Consider the following 26,402-nt stretch of genomic DNA (forward strand, 5'->3'; position numbering starts at 1 on the left):
ACATGTTACAAACACTAATCAAATATCCAAGAATGGAAGCATTTTATGTATATTTGCATGTATTAATTAATTTATTGCTGCCTGAATAACTTTCTTGCCAATTTTTGTAAGAAAACAAGATCTTTTGTCATATGACATACTCAAAGTTTTGAAACAGACCAGCAATCCCCATTAGTAGCCAGTATAGAAGTGTTCACAATTTAGAAATAAATATTTGTTTTGCCCACACTGTAACATCTGATGGTGACTGGCCAGGGGCAGTTTCCCACCTACATTTCAATCCCGGACCAATTTAACATTCCAACTTTAACCCTGTTATTGGAATGTCAGCTGTAAATTTTAAGTGATTGTTCCCTTCTGATTTATTATTTATTCTAGTTGAAAATCAGTTCTCCCGTCCATAGCAGCAAAACTACATGATCTATGACCTCTGAAAATTACTAAGCAATTAAAAGCATGCCATTTTAGTACAAAGTTCCATATTTGAGAATGAAAGAACACTGATTCCACCACTTCTTGAACACTGAACTGGTACATAAAGATTTACAAGTTGGAAATAGTTTGTCTAAGTGCGGAAGGCGCAAAGGCTTATAAAGTCAGTGAGTACACTGGAAAGGAGTGAGAATGGAGTTCCTAAAATCTATCCATCTAAAATCTATGGTGCTCTTACGCCCATGGACATGGTTGGTGGTTGAAGACGTTCTTTAAAAAAAAATTTGTTCAAACAGTTTATTTATTATCTTTTAATCAACTTGATAAAAGAAAAATTAAAAGTCTGAAGCAGATTTGAGATCCTTCTTTTGCTAGCACAAGCTTCTAGAGTGATCTGGATTTGTTCCAAGATTTATTTGTTGCAAACTTCTGAATTTATTTTTTCCTTCATTATTTATTTTTGAATATAACTCCACTATATTCTTTTTCACCATTGACTCCACATTTACTTTGTAACAGTTTTCTAATCTAACCAGGCAGGATGTCACTGACTGTAATATCACTGTTATCTCTGACTGCATCTCGATGTACAAGGGACATGTGTTTCCTGTAATTTTAGGTTGTTGACAGATGGTAGGCTTTCAACTATCCCCTGATTCGATATTGCTCTACACATTATGTTGCAGATAAGTGGTTTATAAGATTTAGCCACTCTCTTTAAACTTAGAATAAAGTGGAGTTGCCCTGTGACCAGTTCTTAAGTTCGCAGAGAAACAGGCCTTGGTGATATGTTTATTAAAGACAAAGGGGAGGTATGTTTTGTTTTTCTGCAAGAAGATGTAGAAACAGTGGCTGCAGCATCAGTCTTTACACTGCTGGTTGTCAAGTTCCCAGGAAGGTATTAAAAATATTGGGTTGTGAACAGTTATGCTTTAAAATATCAATTTTTCTACAAAATAAAAGGAAGTTTGAGTCCCAGGGATAGTATATCAGCATTTCTATCTGGATACAAGAACCATGTATTTCACATTGCCATAGAAAGACACTGGCAGTTTACTAGGATCTGGGAGAGGCAGAATGACTTGAGGCTGAGGACTCATCATGCTGGAATGGAAGTGGAGCTCACACTCAGACTAGAAAAGATAAAGTTCATGAGGATTTGAAATAAGGCATATACCCAAGGGTAAATAACTAGAAAAGGCCTTACTAGGAGTGGCAATTATTAGGTTAAAATTTACCAGGCTGAGAAAGAAAAGGAATGGAAATTATCTGTTGGGAGCTGAGAAACACTTTGGACTCGATCCAGAGAAATCAAATGAGTATTCAAGGGACTGTGTAAAAATATGTCTATATGGAGTGTGTTTTTTAGTTATGCTAACTATTAAAATAGATAGATAATAAAATCATTTTATAATTGCAGCATTTATGGAAAAAGAAGTTACTACATCTAGCCTTAGTTAGAACACTGAATGTAGGCTGCAATCATCAACGCTCAGTGGTAGATAACATCCTGGAGCACAGCAAATTGCAAAGAAATAAAAAAATTTCTTAAAAATTTGGAGAAACAATTGCCACTGCCGTGACAAACTATGTTGGATTACAAGTTAAAATCAGATAATTGATTGCAGGCAAATTCTTACTGAACAACGCCTTGAAATCCCTGTGCTCAGAAAAGCATGTTTCAATTTCAATTTGGGGGGAACAGGAGTAGAATATGAGCAGAATTCCATCTTGGCTGGAGTTCTGCCTCACTTGCTTTTAGTATTCCATTTGCGGGTGGGGTAGGGTAGTGTAATGTGTTTTTGGAATGAGAACCCTGGGCAGAACTTACACCATGCCCTGGCATATGCTCATATGGTATGGGGGAGGTGGTGCAGTGCATAGGGCACGGTGAGGTTATGTGGGATGTGGGACATGTTTCTCATCTTCACAAGGAAATTCCTTCCTTCGTTCCTATGGCTCAGCTAAGCATCTGGTAGTTGCAAACTGGCTTGAGTCTCCTTGACTCTGCAGACAGCCCAAACCTTCACAGATAAGCCAATCAATTCCTTTCAAAAGGGAATCAGTTATGCTCTTTGTTGTAGAGACACAAGCTTGCAGAAAGAAGTCTTCAATTCTGTATTACGTCAGGAAAATGTGAAGTAAGACGCAATGAGTAATTCTGCAATACACAAGTGGACTGAGGGAGGGAGGAGAATCAGGGCCAGGCAGGCACAGCTCATACACTGTTGCAAGTGTCAGAGGCCTATTTTAGCTTTGAAAATGAATCTGTCCCCATCTTGTGGAATGGGGGTCAATTTGCAATTAGAGTAGACAGAAGTCCTATACAGTAACATTTATTCTAATACAATGAATTCTCAGAAATTTTGGGACATAGTACTTTGTGTTCACAACGTTACTACTTTTCAGAATAACATGTTTTTCCCAGCTGACACTGACAAAATACGATGTAATGTATTTTTCCCAACCAGTAAGCTGAATAATATTCTTTCTTGGAAGATAGAATGTTGCTTTCTCCCCATGAAATGAGTTTTAACGTTTGATTTTGTTGGGCTGGTGGAAGGGATTTTTGAAATCAAGTGACACAACCAGTGCAAAATCTGAAAAGTAACCCTGCATCAACAATGAATTGCAAATCAACACAGTAAACAGAAACAGAATGCTAAGAAAATACTCTTGAAACGCAAAAGCAGCGGTATAACAAAACCCTGCAGAAGTGAGCAAAATTTTAAACTTTGCAATCTTCAATTCAAAATGTTCCCAGATTTGTCTTAGAAACAATCCTATTTTAGGGAAAACATGCCTCATTTCAAATTTGTCTTAATTTCCACAGGGAATTGATATAAAACTGGCAAATCAGAGCAAAAATCTCCTTTTAATTAACATTTGCTCGCATGAATTACTATTTAATGAAACATTTTAAAAGACCTCCTTTATGTGTGGCCTGTGAACTGTCAAAGGTCTTATTGTTGCATCCTGATCTATTACAAGTCAAAGTGATTGAAGTATTATAATTATCAGTGCATATGAAAATGTGTTGAAGAGTAAAACATTACCTGAAATTTCAAGATTGTCAGCATCATTTATGTTTGATTCAGCCAGCTGATTCTCCAGGATCTGAGCTGTACAGATAATAATGTCATTCTCACGCACCACTTGAGGGAAGGAGATCTTCAGTTGTGTATCACCACTTATTTTGCTGACACTATATTTATGCTTCAGGTATGGGTTGAACTCTTTGCGGAAATGCTGATCAACTAAAGGCACCTGGGATACATATGAATGAAAGAGAAACAATATTGTGTAATTTTTGTCAACGCAATTGAATTTGAATAGGAATCTAATGTTGTTTGGTGCTTTCCTTAGAATACAGCAGTGGCTGCAGTATTTAGTGAGCTTAGGGACATCCTGAGTGTGGGAAAGATTTATGTAAATACAAGCTCTTTATCCTTTTTATCTTTTAGTTCAACAGATATTCATGAAACAGTTTTGGCTTTAATAAAATAAGAACAATGCTATTGTCATTTACTGATGCAAGAAAACCAAAACACGGTAATCTCTATAAAGCTGTCATCCAATATTAGATCAGTGTTTATTCATTACCTCCATGTCAGCGTGTTAAGCCTTACAACTTCGCTCAAGATGTAGCAGGATCAGAAATTGAATCCTCAATATTTCAAACTTGGGTTTCTTTCCATTATTCCCCTCTTAATTCCCTTCAACATCTCATAGTTTCCTTCTCTTCCCTTCCAAATAAAACCTTCTTGTGATCATCATTATATCAAGAATATATTTCTCTTTTATCCCTCCTAAAACTGGGACCCAAGGAACATTTTCTCATCATTCCCATTTCAACATCTCTCTTTAATCTGTATTTACTTTCCCAAAAGGAATTTTGTTTTCTTCCTGATAACAGTATTCATCTTTCTTTTCTCTTTAATGTCAATTGTCAGGACATTGCGATGGTAAAAGAGGGAAATACATCAGAATTTTATTTTTCGGAGACAAATTCATTTATGTGCATGCGTTGCAGTCCTACGAATGAAGAGGAATCCTCTGCTTATATATTTTGCTAATTAACATTGAATCACCTAATCAAATCTCTGATGGTATTTGCAGATTAGGTTGGCATTTTGAAAAAGTAGATTATGTGTACCTAGAATTTAGGATGTTTATAGATCTGCTATAGTTCTTCCTTGCCAAAAAGGCTACAAGTCACTGCTCTGGTCTTGCTAGCTGTACTTTATTCCTCAGCTCTGAATTTCAGACCAGTGGCTCAATACAGCTACTTAGGAGGAGATTGTCTCATGTCATTTCTGGTTTATACTGTTGCAAAAATTTTCAATTATAAAAATGAGTTTTTGGAATTATCTGTCCATCTCCAATTTAAAAAGATATATGCTTGTCAGATTCGAGGGGTTCACAGAGATTTGATTTCCTCATTTGGTGTAATCCAAGCAACGTAACTCTCAATTGTGAATATTGCCACAAAAATGGTATTTAAAATACTGCAGTTGCCACAGTATACCTACAAACAAAGTAACAGTGAATTACCTTGTTAACAAGCACTATGACCTTCCCTGTTTTTCCCTGTAACTTCATTTTGTCCAGATGATGTCTGGTAATGTAGACAGCAACCCTGGTTTTTCCACTTCCTGTGGGCAGGCAGATAATGAGATTTTTACCCTCCAGCGCTGGAGCTGCAACTTCTTGCTGATAGTCTCGGAGGCGGATCTCAGGAACCGGTGATTGTCTTCCTTTCTCATTGCTCTCCTCATCGGAATCTAAAATATGTGTACAGCAAACTTCAAGATGATGGAATGTGGAGTAAGATCAACATATAATACACTTTTTGGTCCTTTTTGTACCAATAGTATGGAATCCTGAAAATGGAACATGTTCAACAAATGGCTGTTTAGTCTCAGACAAAATTAACATCTGTTGGCAAGTGTGCTGAAATCTTTATGAATCCCAGTTGACTAGTACTGCAAGTAAGAATACGCAAAAGTGGATGTGACCTTAAAAAGCTTGGAGCATAAGTAGAAGTATCAGAGGATTATCAGAATAGCCATGATGTCATCGCAGAGCAGACTCAGTGGGCTGTGTGGTCTATTGCTGATCCAACATTTTATGGTCTAATCTCCTAACCCTGAAAAGACATGCTTATTTGCCTCACTGTTCAAGCACATTCAGCATGTTGTATGCCTTTCCAAGGTTAGATGGCTGTGAATCTGTTCTTCATCCAAAATTATTCAGCTGCCACTTCATTCGTTAAACTTTCTTAGGTTTTCCACTCACTCATTGCTAACATTGCCATTCACAGCAAAAAAACTCTGACATTAGATTAGATTAGATTCCCCTACAGAGTGGAAACAGGCCCTTAGGCCCAACAAGTCCACACCGACCCTCCGAAGAATAACTCACCCAGACCCATTTCCCTCTGACTATTGCACCTAACACCATGGGCAATTTAGCATGGCCTTTTCACCTGACCTGCTCACCTGACCTGCACATCTTTGGACTGTGGGAGGAAACCGGAGCACCCGGAGGAAATCCACACAGACACGGGGAGAATGTGCAAACTCCACACAGACAGTCGCCAGAGGCTGGATTCAAACCTGAGTTCTTGGCACTGTGATGCAGCAGTGCTAACCACTGAGCCACCGTGCCACATGTCTCTGAATAAATTTGATGTTAAAAACAATCAAGGTTAACTTTTCAATAAAGCATAAAATATGCTTACTTTAGTGAGTGTAACAAGATCATCCAACTGGACTTCGTAGAAATGAGTTCTCTGATTGGGGCTGTTAATCTGGTCCAATCAGGGAATCATGGCTGACAGCTCGCGTGTCAGACATCCTGTTCACTCTGAGAGCTGGTTCTGAGGAAGCTGGATCAGTGTCAAGGATTCGTCACATGTAAATAAAGGGTGACTTAGTGATGGGACACCAGCTTCTGTGGAATTATTTCACTCTCCTTGACCTACCTTCTTCTTTAAAATGGATAGGTTTTTATTCCCACTAATAGGCTGAGGTATCCACTTTATAAATGTAATAAGGAAATTGCAAAGACTGCAGGAACTATGAAACTTTACAAATAGTACTTTTCCGGTTGGAAAACAATTCTAAAAAGTAATCGACTTCCAAGACTGACTGATAAGGCATTGCAGCACTTAAAAGCTGTAATGTACAATTGTTCTATGTTATCTGTTCTTCACAGTAATGATAAGGAAATACTAAGCAGATGCATTGTTCTGTTTAACCAAGAAGAAAAACAACAGAAAAGTACACCTGGCAACTTCTGCATATTTCTCAGTTCCTGGTTTCAGAAAGGCACTAGAGAAGATTGAAAACAGGATATCACCATATCAAGTGAAGGTGGTGCATGATACAGGAAAATTAAAGAAAGGATAAGAGAAAGAAAGTACATAAAAAGGAGAACATTTTCACTTTTCTAAAAAGTTGAATATGTAAACTTGTCTTGTTATTAGCCTCTTCTATTTAATTGTTGTTTGATAATGTAATTTAAGAAACACAAACAGCCAGGAAATATGTCTCTGATTACATATACCCAGTAATCTTGTTAAAGCCCCAGGGGAAGCCAAAAACATTGGCAAGTGAGACATTCTGGTCAGACTCATTTTCTATATATCAAAATAGTGGTCCGGCAAGAACCGTACAGTCATTTCAACATATTTCTGTTTTCTTTTACACCCACAGGGGAGGAATATAACTTGAACGTTAACACACCATTCAGCAAAAAAATGTGTGTTTTCTAACTACAAACTTGTTTATCCTACCCAGAAAACTGTTACTTATTTAAAAGTTTCTATGTAATATTGAAAGCAACCTTCATGAAAACCATTTTGGTTAAGTCCTGACGTTTTACTGTTAAAATATCATGCTTCTTCAATTATATTTATACAAGATCAGAAAACAAGCAAATATTTTTCTTGTTTAAATCTTTTCTTTTTTTCCCTGTTGCTTAGCCAGATCTCCAGACTGAAAAGCTGCTGAGAAATCTGCTGCCAGAATTCTACAAATTGCATGATTTTGGTCATGAAAATGTGATGAAATGATAGTTGACTCTCACTATAACTTTTCTCCTCTTCACACATGTCTGTCATACTTTATGTAAAGCCACCAATTTCCAGTTGAACAGAACTGAAGCAGATATTTGGGAGTTTGGGAAATTATGGCCACAATAATAAAACAAGCTCTTAACAGGAGACGGCAGTAAAAATGGAATAGGGTATAAATTAATGCATTCAGTTGTCATTGCACATTAGGTCTTAGATCAGAAATCAATTACCCTTACTATATTGCCACAAGCAACTTGTCAGTATGGATTTAACTCTCTTCCCCACATACTTACAGAATGTTAGCTTAATTATTCCGTGATCTCAAAGCTGATTGAAATGTGTAAAACTATATGTTACATTGCTTCAGATTGTGCGTAACTGTCAAAATGATTATCATTATATACTACTCAAAAAGGAGAATTGTGATTTATCCGCTAAACATATACGCAGAAATGCATTCTGAAAAAGCCTTTACTTATGTGCATCCACAATGATATTAAGGCTTGCTGGATCAAACATACTCTTCTACACTATGAAACTTTAAAGCAATATTAGTGAAATGATATCTTTATATTCAGTATTCTAAATTTTATAGTCACCATTATTCACAAAGCAAAGAAACTGGCTTCTTCAGATGGGTCAAAATCTGCCAGTATATAAAAAAATATACAATATTGAATCACAGGAAAAAATCTGAATGTGAAGGTTAGAATGGATGCTCTCGAAACTTGATTACATTTCCCCAGGGAAAGGCTGCAAGTCAGACTTACACTCATTCCCAGTCTCCATTCCAGTGAAAATATGGAGTTTGTCCTGGTTTCATCTAGTAACGAGGATTTACCCCAACTTTCCATCGCCAATATTTTGTTGGAAATTGTAAACTCAAGATCCACAATTTCAGGTTAGTTGCTACTTCTTTTGTATTGCATTGAATCCAGGTTAAACTCATAGCCTGAACAAACACTACATTAACATCATTAAAGTTAAAGACAAAATAGTGCAAATATCAGAATAAAAATAGAAAATGATGGAAACACTCAGCTGTACTGGAACTAGAAACAGGATGAATACATGAATTTAACTGGTCCACAGGTAGTGGAAATGGAGACAGGAGAATGGGCGGCACAGTGGCACAGTGGTTAGCACTGCTGCCTCACAGCGCCAGAGACCCGGGTTCAATTCCCGCCTCAGGCGACTGACTGTGTGGAGTTTGCACGTTCTCCCCGTGTCTGCGTGGGTTTCCTTCGGGTGCTCCGGTTTCCTCCCACCATCCAAAGATGTGCAGGGTCAGGTGAATTGGCCATACTAAATTGCCTGTAGTGTTAGGTTAGGTTAGGGGTATGGGTGGATTTCGCTTCGGCGGGTCGGTGTGGACTTGTTGGGCTGAAGGGCCTGTTTCCACACTGTAATCTAATCTAATCTAATCTAGAAGCCAGTAAACTAGCAACCTGTCATTACTGTGAAGCCCAGAGGTATGTTTTCTACTGGACAGTAGATTGTGAGGTTGATTGACTGCCCATTTCACACAGGCAGGCATACATTTGCATAATTAACCATCCAATTATGTTTCATTGGGAGGCAATCCACATAATGTCCATCTGGTAGTTAAATTTGTTGAACTGGTTCTGCGGCTTGAGGCTTGGTTTTTCACCTTATATCAGAACGATGAAGTAAAATTCTTTTTTTATTATTTCAAAATATACTTCATAAAAATAAATCTTTGGTACCTGTACAATTGGTCATGTCGTTCATATATATACACATTGCATGTCTTAACATTACAGAGAACAGATTGAATTAATCGAATTTACAGTTATCGTATTTACAGTTCCGTTTATTAACCATCCAGTCTTTTAGTATTTAGCTGTGGCTTCAGCGGAACCCACCTACTGAGTGGGCCCCCTGTTATACGATAGCAAAGGAACCTTCTTTAACCCTCAGTTTATGGGGTTACCATTGTCCATTTGACTGTCCTGTCTCTGGGGTAGCTGTCTGCATCCCCATGGTGAGCATGAACTGCTGGTCCCTCGCTGGGCTGAGGTAGGACCATGAAGTAAAATTCAGCTCAACATTTCAAATCAATGAGCTTTTGTCAGAACTCTGATGTAGGGTCAAAAGCTGAAACTTATGGTCGAATCTTACAATTTTTGGCTGAGTGTAAGTTTCATCATTGTTTGAAAGAATTCTTGCCCGAAGGCTCAGTGAGATTTTATCTCACCAATCTTACCAAGCACACCTCATTAATGACATATCCTGACTCATAGTGCCCTCACATCTAACTCTGTCCCCTATTACCAGGCACTATTCCTGAAACATTCAGCAGATATCCAGTGAAAGACTCTGGCACCCGCTGCATATTTAAAACGCTGCTGTGCATCTGGATGAACACTTGCATTCTGGAGCTGCCCCAATTGGTCAAGGACACAGTCTAAACATGTCAAAAAAGAAGAATATGGCATCACAATTCTTTGGTAGGTTCCTGGAATTTCAGATCAAGGAGTTCTGCAAAGGACAAAGATCCTCCTGGAGGACCAACAGAGGAGATTGTGCCACTAGCCTGGTTCATTTCCACCATGATGGGGAGGAGCAATGACCAGCACCACCAAAAAATGGTGAATGACCTTCTCCATTCCACCAGGATTTATACAAAACATTTCTCTTTGTTGCCTTAGACTCAGTCTCTCTCTGGTACTGCACCCAGCTCCCATGAACATATTGCTACTCTCATTATTGCTTCCCTCACTTGATCCAGCATCCCTTAAAACAACTAGCCCTGAGGTCTCTTCACTGCTTACCCACTCATTCAGATACCTCATCGTCTTTAATGCACCAGCAACAGCAGCTATGCTGCCCACTTTCATCTCACACAATCCCTCCCTTTCTCTCATTCCAGAAGAGGACCCACAATAGCTCCCAAAGGCCCATGATGGGTGGAGGGATGCATTACATGTAACTCCGAAGCACCTACAAGGAGAAAATCTTTTCCTTGCAGGAGAAGACCAAGACCTGCCCTGCAGAGATACCAATAACATTGTGTTATATTATAATATTGTCAGAGTTTTGGGCCCATTAGCTAAGAAACAATATACCACCATTGCAGGCAGTCCAGAGAAGGATAACTGGGTTGATCCCAAGTACAGAGGAGTTCTCTTATGAGGACTAGTTGAATAGATTGGGCCCTGTACTTAATGGCGTTTACAAGAATGAGATGTGACTTATTCAAACATACTGGAAGGCCTGACAGAGTAGATACTGAGAGGTTGCTTCTCCTTCTTGGAGTGTCCATGACCAGATGGCATAATCTCAGAGTAAAGGATTGCTCAAATATGACAGAGGTGAAGTGGGATTTCAGTACTCTTAGACAGTACTGAATCTGTGGAATTCTTTACCACAGAGGGCTGATGGTGAAATGTTGGAAGGGGAACACTTTGGGACTAGTGATCATAATTCTAATAGTTTTAAAATAGTTCTGGAAAAGGGTAGACCTTCCATAAAGGTTAAAGTTCTTAATTGAAAGAAGAAAAATGTTAATGGCATGAGACAGGAACTTTCAATGATTGGTTGGAATAAACAGTTCGAAGTAAAGGGGATGACTGACAAGTGGGAGGTTTTCAAAAGTGTGATAACTAGTGGGCATATTTTTAAGGTGAGAAGAAAATGATTTCGAAAAGGACCCTGGGGGGCAACGTTTTTACACAGACAGTAGTTTGTGTGTGGAATGAACTGCCAGAGGAAGTGGTAGGTACTGGTATAGTTACAACATTTAAAAGATGTTTGGATAAGTATATGAATAGGAAAGGTTTGGAGAGATGTAAGCCAAATGCAATGAAGTGGGACTAGTTTAGTTTGGGAACATGGTCAGCATGGACTAGTTGGATTGAAGGGTCTGTTTCCATGCTGTATGATTGTATGACCCTGACTACCTCACTCTAAGTGTATTCAAGGCTGAGGTAGACAGATATTTTTATTAGTAAGGGTGTTTGTGTGTTTCCTGGGGGCAGGAAAGTGGTACTAAGGATTATCGGATCAGCCAAGATCTCAGGGAATGACGGAGCATACATGATGGGCTGAACGGCCTACTTCAGCTCCGACATCTTATGGTCTAAAAGACCCTCAGCATGTCTACACCATCCAGATGTACACTGTTCTGCAGTTGCCTGACCAAACCTCTGGGGCTATAGATACCAAGCAGGCTTCCTCCATACCAGCAGCGGAACTGGCAATGAAACTAAAATGTCATGGGAGGCAGAAGAAGAAAACATATTCAGGGCATTTTGGTGACATGAGTAACAATTATTTATGTTTCTATAAATTACACTGTTTTTCTGTTACATCTCTTTGATGTTCTGTGTAACCCCAAATGTGACTGTGCCAGTGTGATGCCTACTTTTATGGCCACATCTATGTTGAGGGACTGCTACACATTGCAAAAGCAAGATGAACTAGGCATATACAAGGCAATGGGCTCCACCACTATCATTGCTCCTCACCATATAATATGTGTTCTTTCCCTGGCTTCTGTATCTAAAATTGTTGGTGTGAATGAGGTGGTCAGTGATGACTGGGCAGGGAGCTGCACAACGAATAATAGGCCAAGGTATGAGAATGACCAGGGAATTTGTAATCTGAACAGTGCATTAGTCTGTTTGTAATGTTGTTCCCTTTTAAGTGTCTTTATATCAGTCAACACCCTCTGTCACAGGTTCAGTTCCTTGCCATTCCCACTCTGAGTAGAGTCGCTTCTATTTCCTTTCCTATTCAATTTACAGCACTATGAAGGCAACTCTTGGCCAATGGCTCCCAGCCACTGAATCTATATGTTGGTGAGACATGAATACCCAGTGTCCTTCTTGTTGCCCTTCCCATAAACCCCATAGGCACAACACTTCCACAGGACCCCAGCTAACCCATCCATTTTAGCCTTCACTTGCCGACCATTTAACCCCACCCTCCCAAGTCCTGGCAAAAAGAGGTGACCCATGCCTGGTATGCTCATACATTGCCCAACTTGAGGTCAGGATGCCCTTTTCCATCTATGCCTTGCCATATTATTACCCCTTCCCCGATATTGTTGCCCCCTTCACAAATATCATTTCCTTTCTTCCCATATCTGCAGTCCACAATCCTAAAGAGCACTTTGCCGAATCACCTTCCTACACAGCCTCCTAACCCCTTTTCCTCACAGTTTTGTCGACACAGACTGCCCAATGCACAGACTTGAGTGACCTGACCAAAGTTAGAGACAAGAAGTGCATAGACTGATGTATGTCGACCTCTCCAACTGCATTAATTCTCACCCACTGACTGACTAGTATGGATCTCCTGCTCTGACTATGACCTACTCCCTAGATTACTGATGCACAGGCCCCTTGACTGAGAATTTCTAACCAGATACATGACTGTGGCCAAACCTCTGGACTGGGATTAAAACTGAATTACTGTGCTGGAACCTCCTAATGGCTACTTTCATGAACTTCACTGAGGACTACAACCCTAAGACTTTGAGACACGGCTGCGTTCTTGCTGTTAATTTAGTACTTTTGGTGCATACATTACTGGCATATGTGCAGGTGTGACTCTGCCATGTACTCAGCCGCCCCATGACTAGTAAAATAAGCTGCCCAGTTGTATGCCTGGACTGATGATATAGCAAGGTAAGGCATAAATACTGTGAGCAAACAGGTAGGCGCTGTGTGAGTGAGTATTAAAACAGTAAATCTTATAACTCTGCCCCGAGATGGAGCATGGTCCAGTCCGTGAGCTGGGTGCCTGTCCCCGTGTGTGATGTATCCTTGGAACAGCCTTTTAATGCTAGTTGCTACCGTGCTTTAAAATGCTAGTTTGTGCTTCCTACGTGGCCTGCAAGTGTACTAGGGATGTGCCAGGATGATCGTGAGATGTTTGCAAATGTCAGATACCAATATCTATTGATAAGGGATGTGTGTGGCTGGCATCCAGAGATGCTGTCTGGTGCTGACCCACATGGAGGATCACACAATCAGTGGCAAGATGCAGTCCCCAGGTGCCCGCTCTGAATTGCATGTTGAGAATTTCAGCTTTTTCACTGAATTTGGCAAGATTAGAACCTGAACATTAAGGAGGCAATTTGTGCTATTAATAAGAGATTTAACAAACTATAATCCCCTTTAATTGGCAACATGTCGCTGCCAAGTGCGAAATTCACCTTGCCAAATGTGTACAAGATACAACGTGATGTGTCTGACATTGGGAAAGGTATTGCTGGACCTTCTGTTTGATTCTTTCATTAATGATGCCATTGCCCACATCACTCAGGCCACCATAAGATTCTACTCATAAACTCTGTGTTCCTCATTCCACAGATGCTGTCAAAATTGCTGAGTACTTGAAGCAGTTTATGTTTTTATATTACTAACATCAGTATTTTTAACTTCTGATGCTTGATTAATTGGAATGGATTTTTATATTTCTGTCAAGTAGCGATCAGAGATTACATTCTTGTGGAACAAAACTTATCCACACTCTGTATTTGAGTAGTTGCTGATGTTTTAATCTTTTCTTGCAACTATTCTAATTTGGTATCACCAATATTTCAAATACATCGCGAGGCAGTGTTTATTTTTATTTTATTATACATTATTAAATTTATGTCATAGTTCTGGTAGGGTATTGTATTCTACCAGTTCTGAATTTTTTAAGTTTTATATTGTTGCAGATCTCATTGTTATGCAATCAATAGGCACATTTCAAAATAAGAATCTCACAAGAAGAGTTCATTGAATTAAATTGGATGCTTATTCTCCTTTACAACAGATTATGATGGAGTAACACGCAATTAAACTAGTTGGATAATGCTTAGATTTTTAAATTTATGATCCTACAAATTCACATCTGTTGAAACTCATGCAATATAAGATTTTACCTAATCTAAAAGTCACGGGAACAGTCTTAATGCAATCTAAAGTAATAATAAAAGAAGATCTGACCTTCAGATAGAGAAGAAGCCAGTGACCCTGAACCTGTGCTGATGGTTCTCAATGTACACTGGTGCTTTTATCATCTTTATTATTTTAGTGAGCAGCTATAAATTACAGAATTCACACCAGATGGTACTTTGTGATTGACTTTACTACCGGACTGTGACCACTTTAGGACTATTTACCTTCAATACCACTGCTTATGTTCAGGGTGCATTAGCACTAAATGATAAACGTTACTTGTTTTGGTACAAACCTCAAAACAATCTCCAAACACAGTTGAAACTTAAGTGAATGCTGAATGTTAGGCACATAAACTAATCTGTTTCACTGTAGTGGCAGATTCATTCAATTAGCATAATCAGAAAAACTAACTAGTTCACAGAAAGATCCTACACTTGGTTTGCAACGGAAAATAATGTATCATAACAGACTGTTATCTTTGTCTGAGTGAAAGTAAGTCTGAGAGTCTGTAAGAGAACATTTGACTTTTAGTGGTGTAGGTGCCACAATGTGTTTAATTAGGTTTATTATATAAACTTAAAGCACTGTATTTTTCTACTTGGTTTTTATACTCTTATTCTTACACTCTTACTCCTCTCACTAAAACCTCACAGTCACAAAATGACAGAAGGTAGCTGCTTCCAGCTTCCATGAATCACTTCCTGCTTAAACTTTTATCAAACCCAAAATCAAATCCTTGTCCATCTTTGCCCTTTCAGGTCAACAAAATATAAAGTGCCTGGAAGATGAGGGACTGACAGAAAGTATTACAAAAGATGGGACTGCATCATTTGACCTTACCTTAGCAAGCATCAGCTCAAAACCCAGCTATACATATTAGAGGTTGGGCTATAGCAGCTATATGGGGAAGCTATGCACAGGAGCATTGGCAAGAGAATGGAGTCACCCAGAAAGTGGCTAGGGTGAGGATGCACTCTCGACCTGCTGCACAAGGAAGAGATAGTGACCTCATTGACACAGCTTACATTCAAAAATCCCTGTAAATCAGCTACAACAGGACCTTTCAGGTACATTGTGTAGTCTGTCAGAAATCTTGTGAACAATGGCACAGGTCATGGAAGCATCCAGCACTAGCTTATGCATAGCCATCCAGCAAGGCAATGAGCCCATGCAGTCAACCATGAAATGAGTGGTCAGTGGACAGAGCACATTGCAGTCTGCATGACCCTTCCTCCCAGCTACCAACTGGATTCTTTCCTCCCATCGACCAATGAGACCATCCCCTCTATCTGTGTTCACTTATCACTACTTTATACCTCCACCCCTCTCCCCAGCCAAAACACTCCTCCACCCTCTCCTTTATCTGCAGCTCCCCTTACACCCACCCCCAGTCCCAAAATGTTGACTTCCCCACCTCCTGATACTGCCTGGTTTGTTGTGCTCTTCCAGCCCCCTGCTTGTCTACCTTGGATTCCAGCATCTGCAGGGTTTTTGTTGTCTGTAACTAAGTTTGGCCACTTATAGCCAAGAGCTGCTTGAAGTTACTTACAATGGCCATTCTCAAGTGCCCTCAGAGGAAGATCAAAGCATCTTACCTTCCTGTCTGTTGTGATATAATTACAGAACCAGAAACGGGTGAGGAATACAGAGGTCAAGCACAAAGGGATGTCACAAAAATGATTTAATTACAACATAAGTAATATTATGATCCCTGATCAGGTACATCTACAACAAGACTCAGACATTATAGAGTCTTAGGTTGATAAATGGCAAGTAACATTCATGTCACACAAGTACCAGCTAATGACAGATTCTAAGAAGAGAGTCTAATTCATCTTCCCTTGAGATTCAATGGAATCATCATCACTAAATCACCAACTATCAACATCCTAGGGGTTACCATTGACCTGAAATTGAATTTGGCGAAAGTGAGGACTGCAGATGTTGGAGATTAGAGTCGAGAATGTGGTGCTGTAAAAGCACAGCAGGTCAAGCAGCATCCTAGGAGCAGGTTAATTGACTTTTGCCTGAAATATCAATTTTCCTGCTCCTAGGATGCTGCCTGACCTGCTGTGCTTTTCCAGCACCAGACACTCGATAGAATTTGAATTTGACCAGCTATATAAATAGTGTGCCTACAAGAGCATATTGGACTCAGCTCATGACTTCCTAAAGTATGCTGACCATCTATAAGGCTCTAGTCAGGAGTGTGATGGAATACTGTCCCCTTGCCTGGATGGTTCCAGCTCCAACTGCATTCAAGAAGCTTGAGACCAGCTTGACTGCAAGCCCAGCAACCACATTAAACATTCATTCCCTTAACCACCTCACTCACAGCAGCAGCAATGTGTGCCATCCACAAGTTGCATTGCAATTACTTGCCCAAGCGCTTTTGGCAGTATCTTCCAAATCCACAACCTTTATCATTTTGAAGGACAATGGATCCTAATAGCCCACCTGGCAATTCCCCTCAAAGTCACAGAGTGACCCAACTTGTAATAATATCGCCAATTCTTCATTACCACTGAGTCAAATCCTTTCAGCTTGAGATTAAAATTTAGCTCGGTGTGGAATGCAAATCATAGAATTTAACTCATCATCCTGTTTTCTCGTCCCATGTACAAATGAAATGGTATCTAGTGAATCATTATCAAAATATTCAGTGTAATCTCATAATTTGCAAACAAATTAGGCAGAACTGTGAAAGGTAAGAAAATATGATGAAGAAATCAGATTCTCTAAGTCAAGAAAACATTCTATGGTGTGCACTAATTGCCTCTTTATCATGTCATTTAACCAACTGTAAGGAGAACAGGGCACGTAACAGCAGAACCTAAAGCTTACATTTCACAAAAAACATTCCATAGCTCCCACTGGAAGACAATTTTTTGCAGCTGAAATGTAAACATATAAGGATATGGTCTGTAATGTGCAAGGGGGACTTTTCTTTGGGGACTGGGTAGAAGGGGGTGGTGACACCTATTACGATAGCAGCTGCCATGTTGGCAGAAATCATGGTGGCTTTCTGGCAGAATTCTACTCCCAAAGGACCATTGAAAATGTGTTTGTATAACTATGGAATTAGATAATGTTCAATTACACCATATGCAAATGCACTACAGAAATTCAACATGGGTCGTCCAACCATGCCTTCCAAACCTGAGCCCTCCGCCACCTTGAAACACAAGGGCAACAGATATATCTGATCACAATTATCTGCAAGTTCCTAGTCAAGCCTCACATCACCCTAACTTGGAGCTATATCAGCATCCCTTCACATTTTCTGGATCAAAATCCTGGAATTCCCTGCTTTTCAGCACGGTGGATGTCCCTACATCCCAAAGACTGCAGCAGCTCATGAAGGGAACACAACATCACATACTTGAGGGCAATTTGAGATGTTTAGTAAATGCTGACCTATCTAGTGGTAGGTTTAGGCTGAGTGGGGAAAGATCTAAAAAGGACCTGAAGGGTAACCTTTGGTGCGTATATGGAACAAACCGCCAGAGGAAGTTCTGAATGCAGGTATAATTACAACATTTAAAGGCATCTGGATGCGTATATGAATAAGAAGGGTTGAGAGGGATATAGTCAAATGCTGGCAAATAGGACTAGGTAGGATTGGGATGAGTTAAATCAAAGGGTCTGTTTATGTGCCATATGCCTCTGTGATTCTACAAGTATCATCTTTTTTTAATAAGCTTCCTCCATATCAAACTTAGCTCATCAGTAAATTTCCAGTATTGCCACTCCCAACTGCCTATGGCTGTATTTTGTTTCTGAGCCTCACCAACTGTAACCCATGGCTGGGATCAAAGTATCAAAGATCAAAGATGGCAACAGAACTGAGACTTCAGCAATGGAACTGTTTAATCTTAATAAAACAGACTAATTTTAAATTTTAATTTTAAGAAAAGCACATTTTGGACAAGAACTAACCAATACCAATGCCAAAAGAAAAATTCTAAAGTGTCTACTTAAATCGGCCTTTAATGCCGATATGTGGCATAGCTAACTCTATGGCTGAATCTATTTAATAACCTTCTGAAACCACAAATAGATATTAATCTCTTGGATATTTGGGAGAATCTAAACACACCAGATCATCAACGCCACACTCACAGGAATCCGATTCATGAGAGAAGAAGAAAAGGATAGCCAACTCCCATTCCTAGACGTGATGGTACAGAGAACACTGAACGGAGAATTCACTACAAGAGTATACAGGAAAGCCACACACACAGACCAAGTCCTAAACTATGGAAGTAACCACCCCAACACACACAAATGAAGCTGCGTCAGGACACTATTCAAAAGGGCCACAACACACTGCAGTACACCAGAACTGCAAAAAGAAGAAGAGGAACACCTATACAAGGTATTTGCCAAAAACGGATACCCGCGCAACTTCATCAACAGATGCCTAAGAGAAAGACCACGGAACAAGAATATACCACAACCAAAAGGACTAGCCACACTACCATACATCAGGAGCATCTCAGAACTGACAGCCAGACTATTGCGACCCCTAGGACTCATAACGGCACACAAACCAACAGCCACGCTCAGACAACAACTCACCAGAAAGAAGGACCCGATACCCAACATGAGCAAAACTAATGTAGTGTACAAAATACCATGCAAGGACTGCACAAAACACCATACAGGACAAACAGGAAGACAGCTAACAATCCGCATACATGAACATCAAATAGCCACGAAACGACACGACCAGCTATCCTTAGTAGCCACACACGCAGACAACAAGCAACATGAATTCGACTGGGACAACACTACTATCATAGGGCAAGCCAGACAGAGAACAGCCAGGGAATTCCTAGAGGCATGGCATTCATCCACAAACTCCATCAACAAACACATCGACCTGGACCCAATATACCAACCACTACAGCGGACAGCTGAAACTGACAACCGGAAGCGGTAGGGACAGACCACTATAAACACCGGAGGAAACATCAAAGAAGCGCTTCGCAGGAGGCTCCCAAGCACTGATGATGTCGCCTAGCCAGGGGACGAAACGTTTGCAACAAAAACTTCCAGCTCGGCGAACAGAACCACAACAGAATCTAAACTGTTGCAATTGCATCAGCTCAAATATTTGCAGGATGATCTCTGCAACTAAAAACAAACTAAGACTGAAATGAAGCAGATTTTTTTTTAATGGTTCACAGGATGAGGGGATGAGGCAGCATTTATTGCCCATCCCTAATTGCCTATACAGCAGTTAAGAGCCAATCACATTGCTGTGGGTCAGGAGTCACATGCAGACCAGATGAGGTAAAAATAGCAGTTCCCTTTCTTAAAGGACATTAGTGAACCAGATGAATTTTTCTGATAATGGATTAATGGTCATCGTTCGATTCTTAATTTTACATATTTATTGAATTCAAATTCCATCATCTGCCATGGCAGAATTTGAACTCAGATCCCCAGAACATGATCTGTCTCTCTCGATTAACACTCCAGCTATAATACCAATAGCCTATCCCCTCACCATATATTCATCCTAAGTTCTATTTAAGCTTTAACATATTTTGTTATCTTACATTTAAGGAGAAATTTGCCAATTAATTTGAATTTCTTCCATGTAAATTTTCTAGATCTTTTAAATGTATTGTATATAATTTAAATGTATTATTTTAAACATTTTCCTTGTTATTGTTGCTGCACCAGTGAGAATATATTTTAATTTTCAAACTTATAGTCTGTAAAACAAAATTCATCATTTACCTCACGCTGAGGAAATGTCACACATTGTGTTCCTGTGCCAACAGAACTAGCTTGAGACTTTTATTCCATTAATTTGATTGAATTTGAATGCTGTGCCAGTAGTAACTGAACAATTTGTTCTTATACAGTCAGAGTCATACAGTGTGGAAACAGACCCTTCAGTCCAACTAATCCCAAATTAAACTAGTCCCACCTGCCTGCTTCTGGCTAAATCCCTCCAGATCTTTCTTATGTATCCATCCAAATGTCTTTTAAATACTGTAATTGTACTGACATCCACCACCTCCTCAGGAAGTTCATTTCACATGTGAACCATTCTGTGTGAAAAAAAATTGCTTCATGTCTTTTTTAAATGTCTCTCCTCACACCTTAAAAATGTGTCACCTAATCTTGAAATTCCTCGCATTAGGGAAAAGACAACCACCATCAACTCTATCTATACCTCTCTGTTTTAAATAAACTTCTATCAGGTCATGTCTCAACCTCCTACCCTCCGGTGAAAAATGTCCCAGCCTATCCAGCCTTTCTTTAACTCAAACCATCCATACCAGACAACATCCTAGTAAATCTCTTCTGAACCCCCTCCAGCTTAATAATATCCTTCCTATAAGTGGATGACCAGAACTGGACACAGTATTCCAGAAGAGGCCTCACCAATGTCGTGTATAATGTCAACATGACTTCCCAACTCCTATACTCAAAGGACTGAGTAGTGAAGGCAAGCATACCAAATGCCTTTTTAACCATTGTGTCTATATATGTCGCAAACTTTAAAGAATTACGTACCTCTGTTCTACAATAATACCCAAGGCCCTACAATTAACTAAAAATGGCCTATCCTTGTTTGTTGTACCAAAATGCAATACCTCATATTTACCAGATTGAACTGCATCTGCTATTTTCAGCCCCATTGACCCATTTGAACAAGATTGTTTTGTAATCTTAGAAAACCTTTTTCACTGTCTACTATGCACCAATTTTGGTGTCATCTGCAAACAAACCAGAACTTCTATATTCTCATCCAAATCATTTATATAAAAGACAAGCAAAAGAGGACCCAGAATCGATCCCTGTGAAACACTGTTGGACACAGGCATCCTCTTAGCGTTTCTATGCAACAAGATCAATAACAACAATGCACAAAGGAGGTGACAGCCTCAATGGATATGACTGCTCGATTATTAATCCAGAAACACAGCTAATGATCTGGGGACCTAGATTCAAATTCCACCATGGTAGATGGTGGAATATGTAATTCAGTAAAAATATTTGGAAATTAGAATCTACTGATGACTGTGAAACCATTTCCAATTGTTGGGAAAAATCCATCTGGTTCACTAGTGTCCATCCTCACCTGCATGTGAGGTCTGGCCTGTATGTGACTCCAAACATTCCCAACTGAAGTAGTTGAGCAAGCCACTCAGTTGTATCAATCCCTACGAAGTTGCATTAAAACCAATCAGACCACTTGACATTGACCTGGAACCGACAACAGCAAAAAACAGCCCTGCCAACCCTCCTATTAACATCTGGGGGTTAACGCCAAAATTAGGAGAGCTATCTCACTAACTAGTCATTAACAGGCTATTGTAGAATCATACTTTACAGAAAATGTACCATACGCCACCATCACCATCCATGGATATGTTCTGTCCCACTGGCAGGGCAGTCCCAGCAGAGACGGTCGTACAGTAGTATACAGTCAAGAAGAAGTTGCCCTGGTGTCCTCAACGTTGATTCCAGACCCCACGAAATCTTGTGGCTTCAGATTAAACATGGATAAGCAAACCTTCTGCTGATGGCCACGTGCTGTCCTCCCTCAGCTGATGAATCAAAACTCCTCCATGTTGAACAACATTTGAAGGAAGCATGGAAGGTGACAAGGACACAAAGCGTACTCTGCGTGGGGATTTCAATGTCAAGGGTGGCAGCATGATTGATCGAACTGGTCAGATCCTACAGGACACAGTTGCTGAGCTCGGTCTGTGACAGATGGTGAGGGAACCAACAAGAGGGAAAAAATACACTTGACCTTATCCCAACCAATCAGCGGCAGCAGATGCATCTGTCCACGACAGCACTGTTCAGAGTGACCACCACACAGTCCTTATAGAAACAATATCCTGCCTTCACATTGGGAGTACCTTCAATCGTGTTGTGCTAAATGGGACAGACTTTGAACAAATGTAGCATCTCAAGACTGGATATCCATGAGGTACCGTGAGTCATCAACAGTAGCAGAATCATACTGCAATCTATAATGTACCCCCCTCAACCATTACCATCATGTCAAATTGTCAACTCTGGTTCAATGGAGAGTGCAGGAGGGCATTACAGGAGCAGCACCAAGCATATCGAAAAGTAAAGCTACCATTCAGGACGACTTGCATGTTAAACAGTTTAAGTAGCAAGTGATAGAGCTAAGCAATCCCACATCCAGCAGATCAGATCTAAGCTCTATAGTCCTGCCACATCCAGTCATGAATGGTAGTGGGCAATTAAGTAACTCAGGGAGGAGAGGGAGATTTCACAAATATCCCCATCCTCAAAGGTGGAAGAGCCCAGCACATCAGTGCAAAAGATGAGGCTAACGCCATCTTCATTTAGAAGTACCAAATCGATAATCCATCTCAGCTTCCTCCAATGGTCTCCAACATCGTAGCTTGCAGTCTTCAGCTAATTCAATTCACTTCACATGATATAAAGAATGGTTATAGACACTGGATAGTACAAAGGCTATGGGCCTTAACAACAGTCCAGCAATAGTACTGAAGACTTGTGCTCCAGAACTTGTTGCACCTCTAGCCAGCTGTTTGAGTACAGTTAGATCCTGGCAATATGAAGAATTGCCCATGGTACATCCTGTACATAAAAAGCAAGGCAAATCTAACCCAGCCAATTACCATCTGACCAGTCTACCCTTGGTCATAAGAGGGAAGGTGTCATCAACAAAGCTATCAAGCAACACCTGCTCAGCAAAAACCTGCTCAGTGACGCCCAGTTTGGGTTCTGCCAGGGCCACTCAGCTCCTGACCTCATTACAGCATTAGTTCAAACATGGACAAAACAGCTGAATTCCAGCGATGAAGTGAGAGCAACAGCCCCATGACATCAAGGCTGCATTTGACCGAGTGTGGGAATAAGGACTCCTAGTAAAACTGGAATCAGTGGACGATTGCACAAACTCTCCACTGGTTAGATTCACACCTGACAAAAAGGAAGATGATAATGGTTGTTGGTCAGTATATTAGATCCTGGATATTTCTACAAGAGTTCCTCAAGGTAGAGTCTTCAGCACAACCGCCTTCGGCTCCATCACCAATGACCTTCTCTCCATCTAAGGTCAGAAGTGGGGATATTTGCGAATGATTGCACATTGTTCAGTTCCATTCCAATACCTCAGATAGTGAAGGAGTCCATGTTCAAATGCAACAAGATCTGGACAATATCCAGGCTTGGGCTGACAAGTAGCAAATAACATTCCTACCACACAAACACCAGGCAATGACCATGTTCAATAGGATGCAATCTAACACCCACCCCTTGACATTCAATAAGCTTAGTATCACTGAATACCTCACTATCAACATCCTTGAGGTTACCATTGACCAGAAACTCAACTGAACTCTCCATATATACACAGTATCGACAAGGGCAGGTCAGAGGCTAGGAATACTGGGACGGGTAACATGCTCTTGACTCCCTAAAGTCTTAAAAATGTGTTGCTGGAAAAGCGCAGCAGGTCAGGCAGCATCAAAGGAGAAGGAGAATCGATGTTTCGGGCATAAGCCCTTCTTCAGACACATTTTTAAGCTCTGATCCCCAGCATCTGCAGTCCTCACTTACTCCCTAAAGTCTGTCCACCATATAAAAGCATATGTCAGAAGTATCTTGGGATGCTCCCCAGTTGTCTGGGTGGATGTAGTGCCAACAAAACTCTGGAAGCTTGACATCATCGAAGACAAAGCAGCCTGTTTGATTGGCACTACATCCATAAGTGTCCACTTTTTCCACCACTGACGCTCAGTAGCACCAGTATGTACTATCCACATGACGCGCTGCAGAAATTCACCAAAATACCTTGAACCGCACCGTCAAACCCACAACCACTTCCATCTGGAAGGACATGGGCAGCAGATATGAGGGAACACCACTCCCGTAAGTACCCCTCCAAGCCACTCACCATCCTGACTTGGAAATATATTGCCATTCCTTCACTGACGCTGGGTAAAAAATCTGGAAATCCCTCCCTAAGGACATTGTGGGTATACCTATAGAACATGGACTGCAGTGGTTCAAGAAGACAGGTCATCACCAACTTCTCAGAGGCAACAGGTGGCAGACAACAAATGCTCCCCCCCCCCCCACCCCGTGATTATAGAACACCTTTGTGATGGAAAAAACACTCTCAGGCACTTCATAGCTATGTAATCAAACAAGACTGACACAGAATTAAAAAGAGACATAAAGCAAGTTGCTAAAAAACTTGGTTGAAGAAATATGCATGCTATATTTAAGGGATGGCTGGAAAGGTTGACAGAAACAAATTCCAGGGTTTCATGTCTAGATGGCTGAAGGCATGGGCAAAAGTTGTGAAATAATGGGAGTGGGGATATTCATACAGCCTGACTTGGAGGAATGAAGAGTGCTCAGATTGTTGTAGGGCTAGAGAAGCTTACAGAGATATGGACAGGCAATACTTTATTGGCACCTGAAGAGAGGTGGATGGTTCTTAAAAATATTTATTAGTGGACTGGGAGCCAATTTCAGTTACTGTGCATCGTAAAGTTGGGGAGGGGGCGTTGAGATTGGGAATATGGGCATGTTTACACAGAAGCAAAAATGTAATTTCTTGTAAACGTCTGTGAATTGGTTTTAAGGATGTTTGAAAAAAGCTTGAGTTTTCATCAATTATTATTTTCTTGGATCATAAAAAAACCTGGTGACTCTTGCCCTGGAAGCAGTACCAACAAGAATAAAGCTAATAAAGAAGCTGTGCCTTTGCAGAGACAAAGGAAGGCTACAAACTAAGGAACAATGCAGAAACAATGGCAAAGCAGACAGAGTCAGAAAGAGGACCATAATTTTTTTTTTGGAAGAAAGTAAGGAAAGTTCCATGAACAGTTAGGTTTTCTGCTTGGCAGTAAGAAGCAATGTAGAATTTCAGAGCCTGTTAGTGAATAAGCTTATGACTTATTTAAAAATAACTTGACTCGAAAAAAAAATTACAAAATAGCTAAGAGTTTGGATCAAACTACTAGATCATGAACAGACCATTATTCATTGGTTGATGGGTTGAATCAGAACTTTGCAAACATATTGTAGAATCCTAAAAGAAGTAGCTTAAGACATAGTGGACATATTACGTGTAGTTTTCCAAAAGTCATTAGATTCTTGAGTAGTACCAAAGGATTGCAAAACTGCTAATGTGACACCCATATTGAAAAAGCAATGGGGGAAAGAAGTGGGTAACTTAAGGCTAACATATCTTGTTGGAAAAGTACTGGAATTATTTATTAATGAAGTAATAGCAGAACATTTGGGAAATCATAACCTAATCAAGCAGAGTCAGCATTGCTTTATGAAAGGTAAACCACGTCAGACTAATTTAATAGAGCTTTTCAAGGAAGTTTCAATCAGAGTGGATAGAGGGGAACCAGTAGATGTATTTGGACTTCTAGAAGACATTTGACCAAGTACCTTTCAGAAGGTTGTCATAAGTGCCCACAGTTCCTGAAGTAGAATAGTGCCATGGATAGAAAATTGGCTCATGGTCATGGTCAGGAAACAGTGAGTGGGATAAGGGGCTCTTTTCCAGATTGGCGACCTCTGACCAGTGGGTTCCACAGGGATTAGTGCTGGGACTGCAACTATTTACAAAAATCTGCAGACAGCACTAGAATTGGTGGTAAAACAGGTTTTGAGAAGGATGCAAACAGTTTACAGAGAAATACTGACAGGTTAAGTAATTGAGCAACAAGTTGGCAAGTAGAGTATCACATGGGAAAATGTGAAAAAATTTATTTTGGAAGGGAGAATAAAGAATAGATATTGATTTAAATGGAGAGAAAGCTGCAACACATAGGGACTTGAGGGTACTTGTGCACAAACTACAAAAAACTGACATGGAGTTGCAGCAGGTATCAAGAAGGCTAATGGAATGTTGGCCCTTATTTTAAGGAGGTTAGCGTGTAAAAGTAGGGAAGTCTTACTCCAAC

At 40.2% G+C, this 26,402-nt stretch overlaps 1 protein-coding gene and 1 long non-coding RNA gene across 3 annotated transcripts in view; one reads left to right on the forward strand and one right to left on the reverse strand.

The window, feature by feature from the left end:
- Positions 1 to 26,402, reverse strand: part of ifih1 (interferon induced with helicase C domain 1) — a 123,854-nt gene that overhangs the window by 29,455 nt on the left and 67,997 nt on the right. Inside the window, exons 5-6 of the mRNA XM_087989098.1 lie at positions 4,987 to 5,216; positions 3,489 to 3,699 (exon numbers count right to left, since the gene is read on the reverse strand). Of these exons, the coding sequence (XP_087845224.1) occupies positions 3,489 to 3,699; positions 4,987 to 5,216 (441 nt within the window). The remainder of the gene's footprint in view (positions 1 to 3,488; positions 3,700 to 4,986; positions 5,217 to 26,402) is intronic.
- LOC122551635 (uncharacterized) overlaps positions 1 to 26,402 on the forward strand; it is an 80,535-nt gene that overhangs the window by 2,531 nt on the left and 51,602 nt on the right. The window lies entirely within an intron of this gene.

The sequence above is a fragment of the Chiloscyllium plagiosum genome, unplaced genomic scaffold (assembly GCF_037043375.1).
Source record: "Chiloscyllium plagiosum isolate Xiang-an unplaced genomic scaffold, Cpla_swu_hap1 HiC_scaffold_7, whole genome shotgun sequence".
NCBI lineage: Eukaryota > Metazoa > Chordata > Chondrichthyes > Orectolobiformes > Hemiscylliidae > Chiloscyllium > Chiloscyllium plagiosum.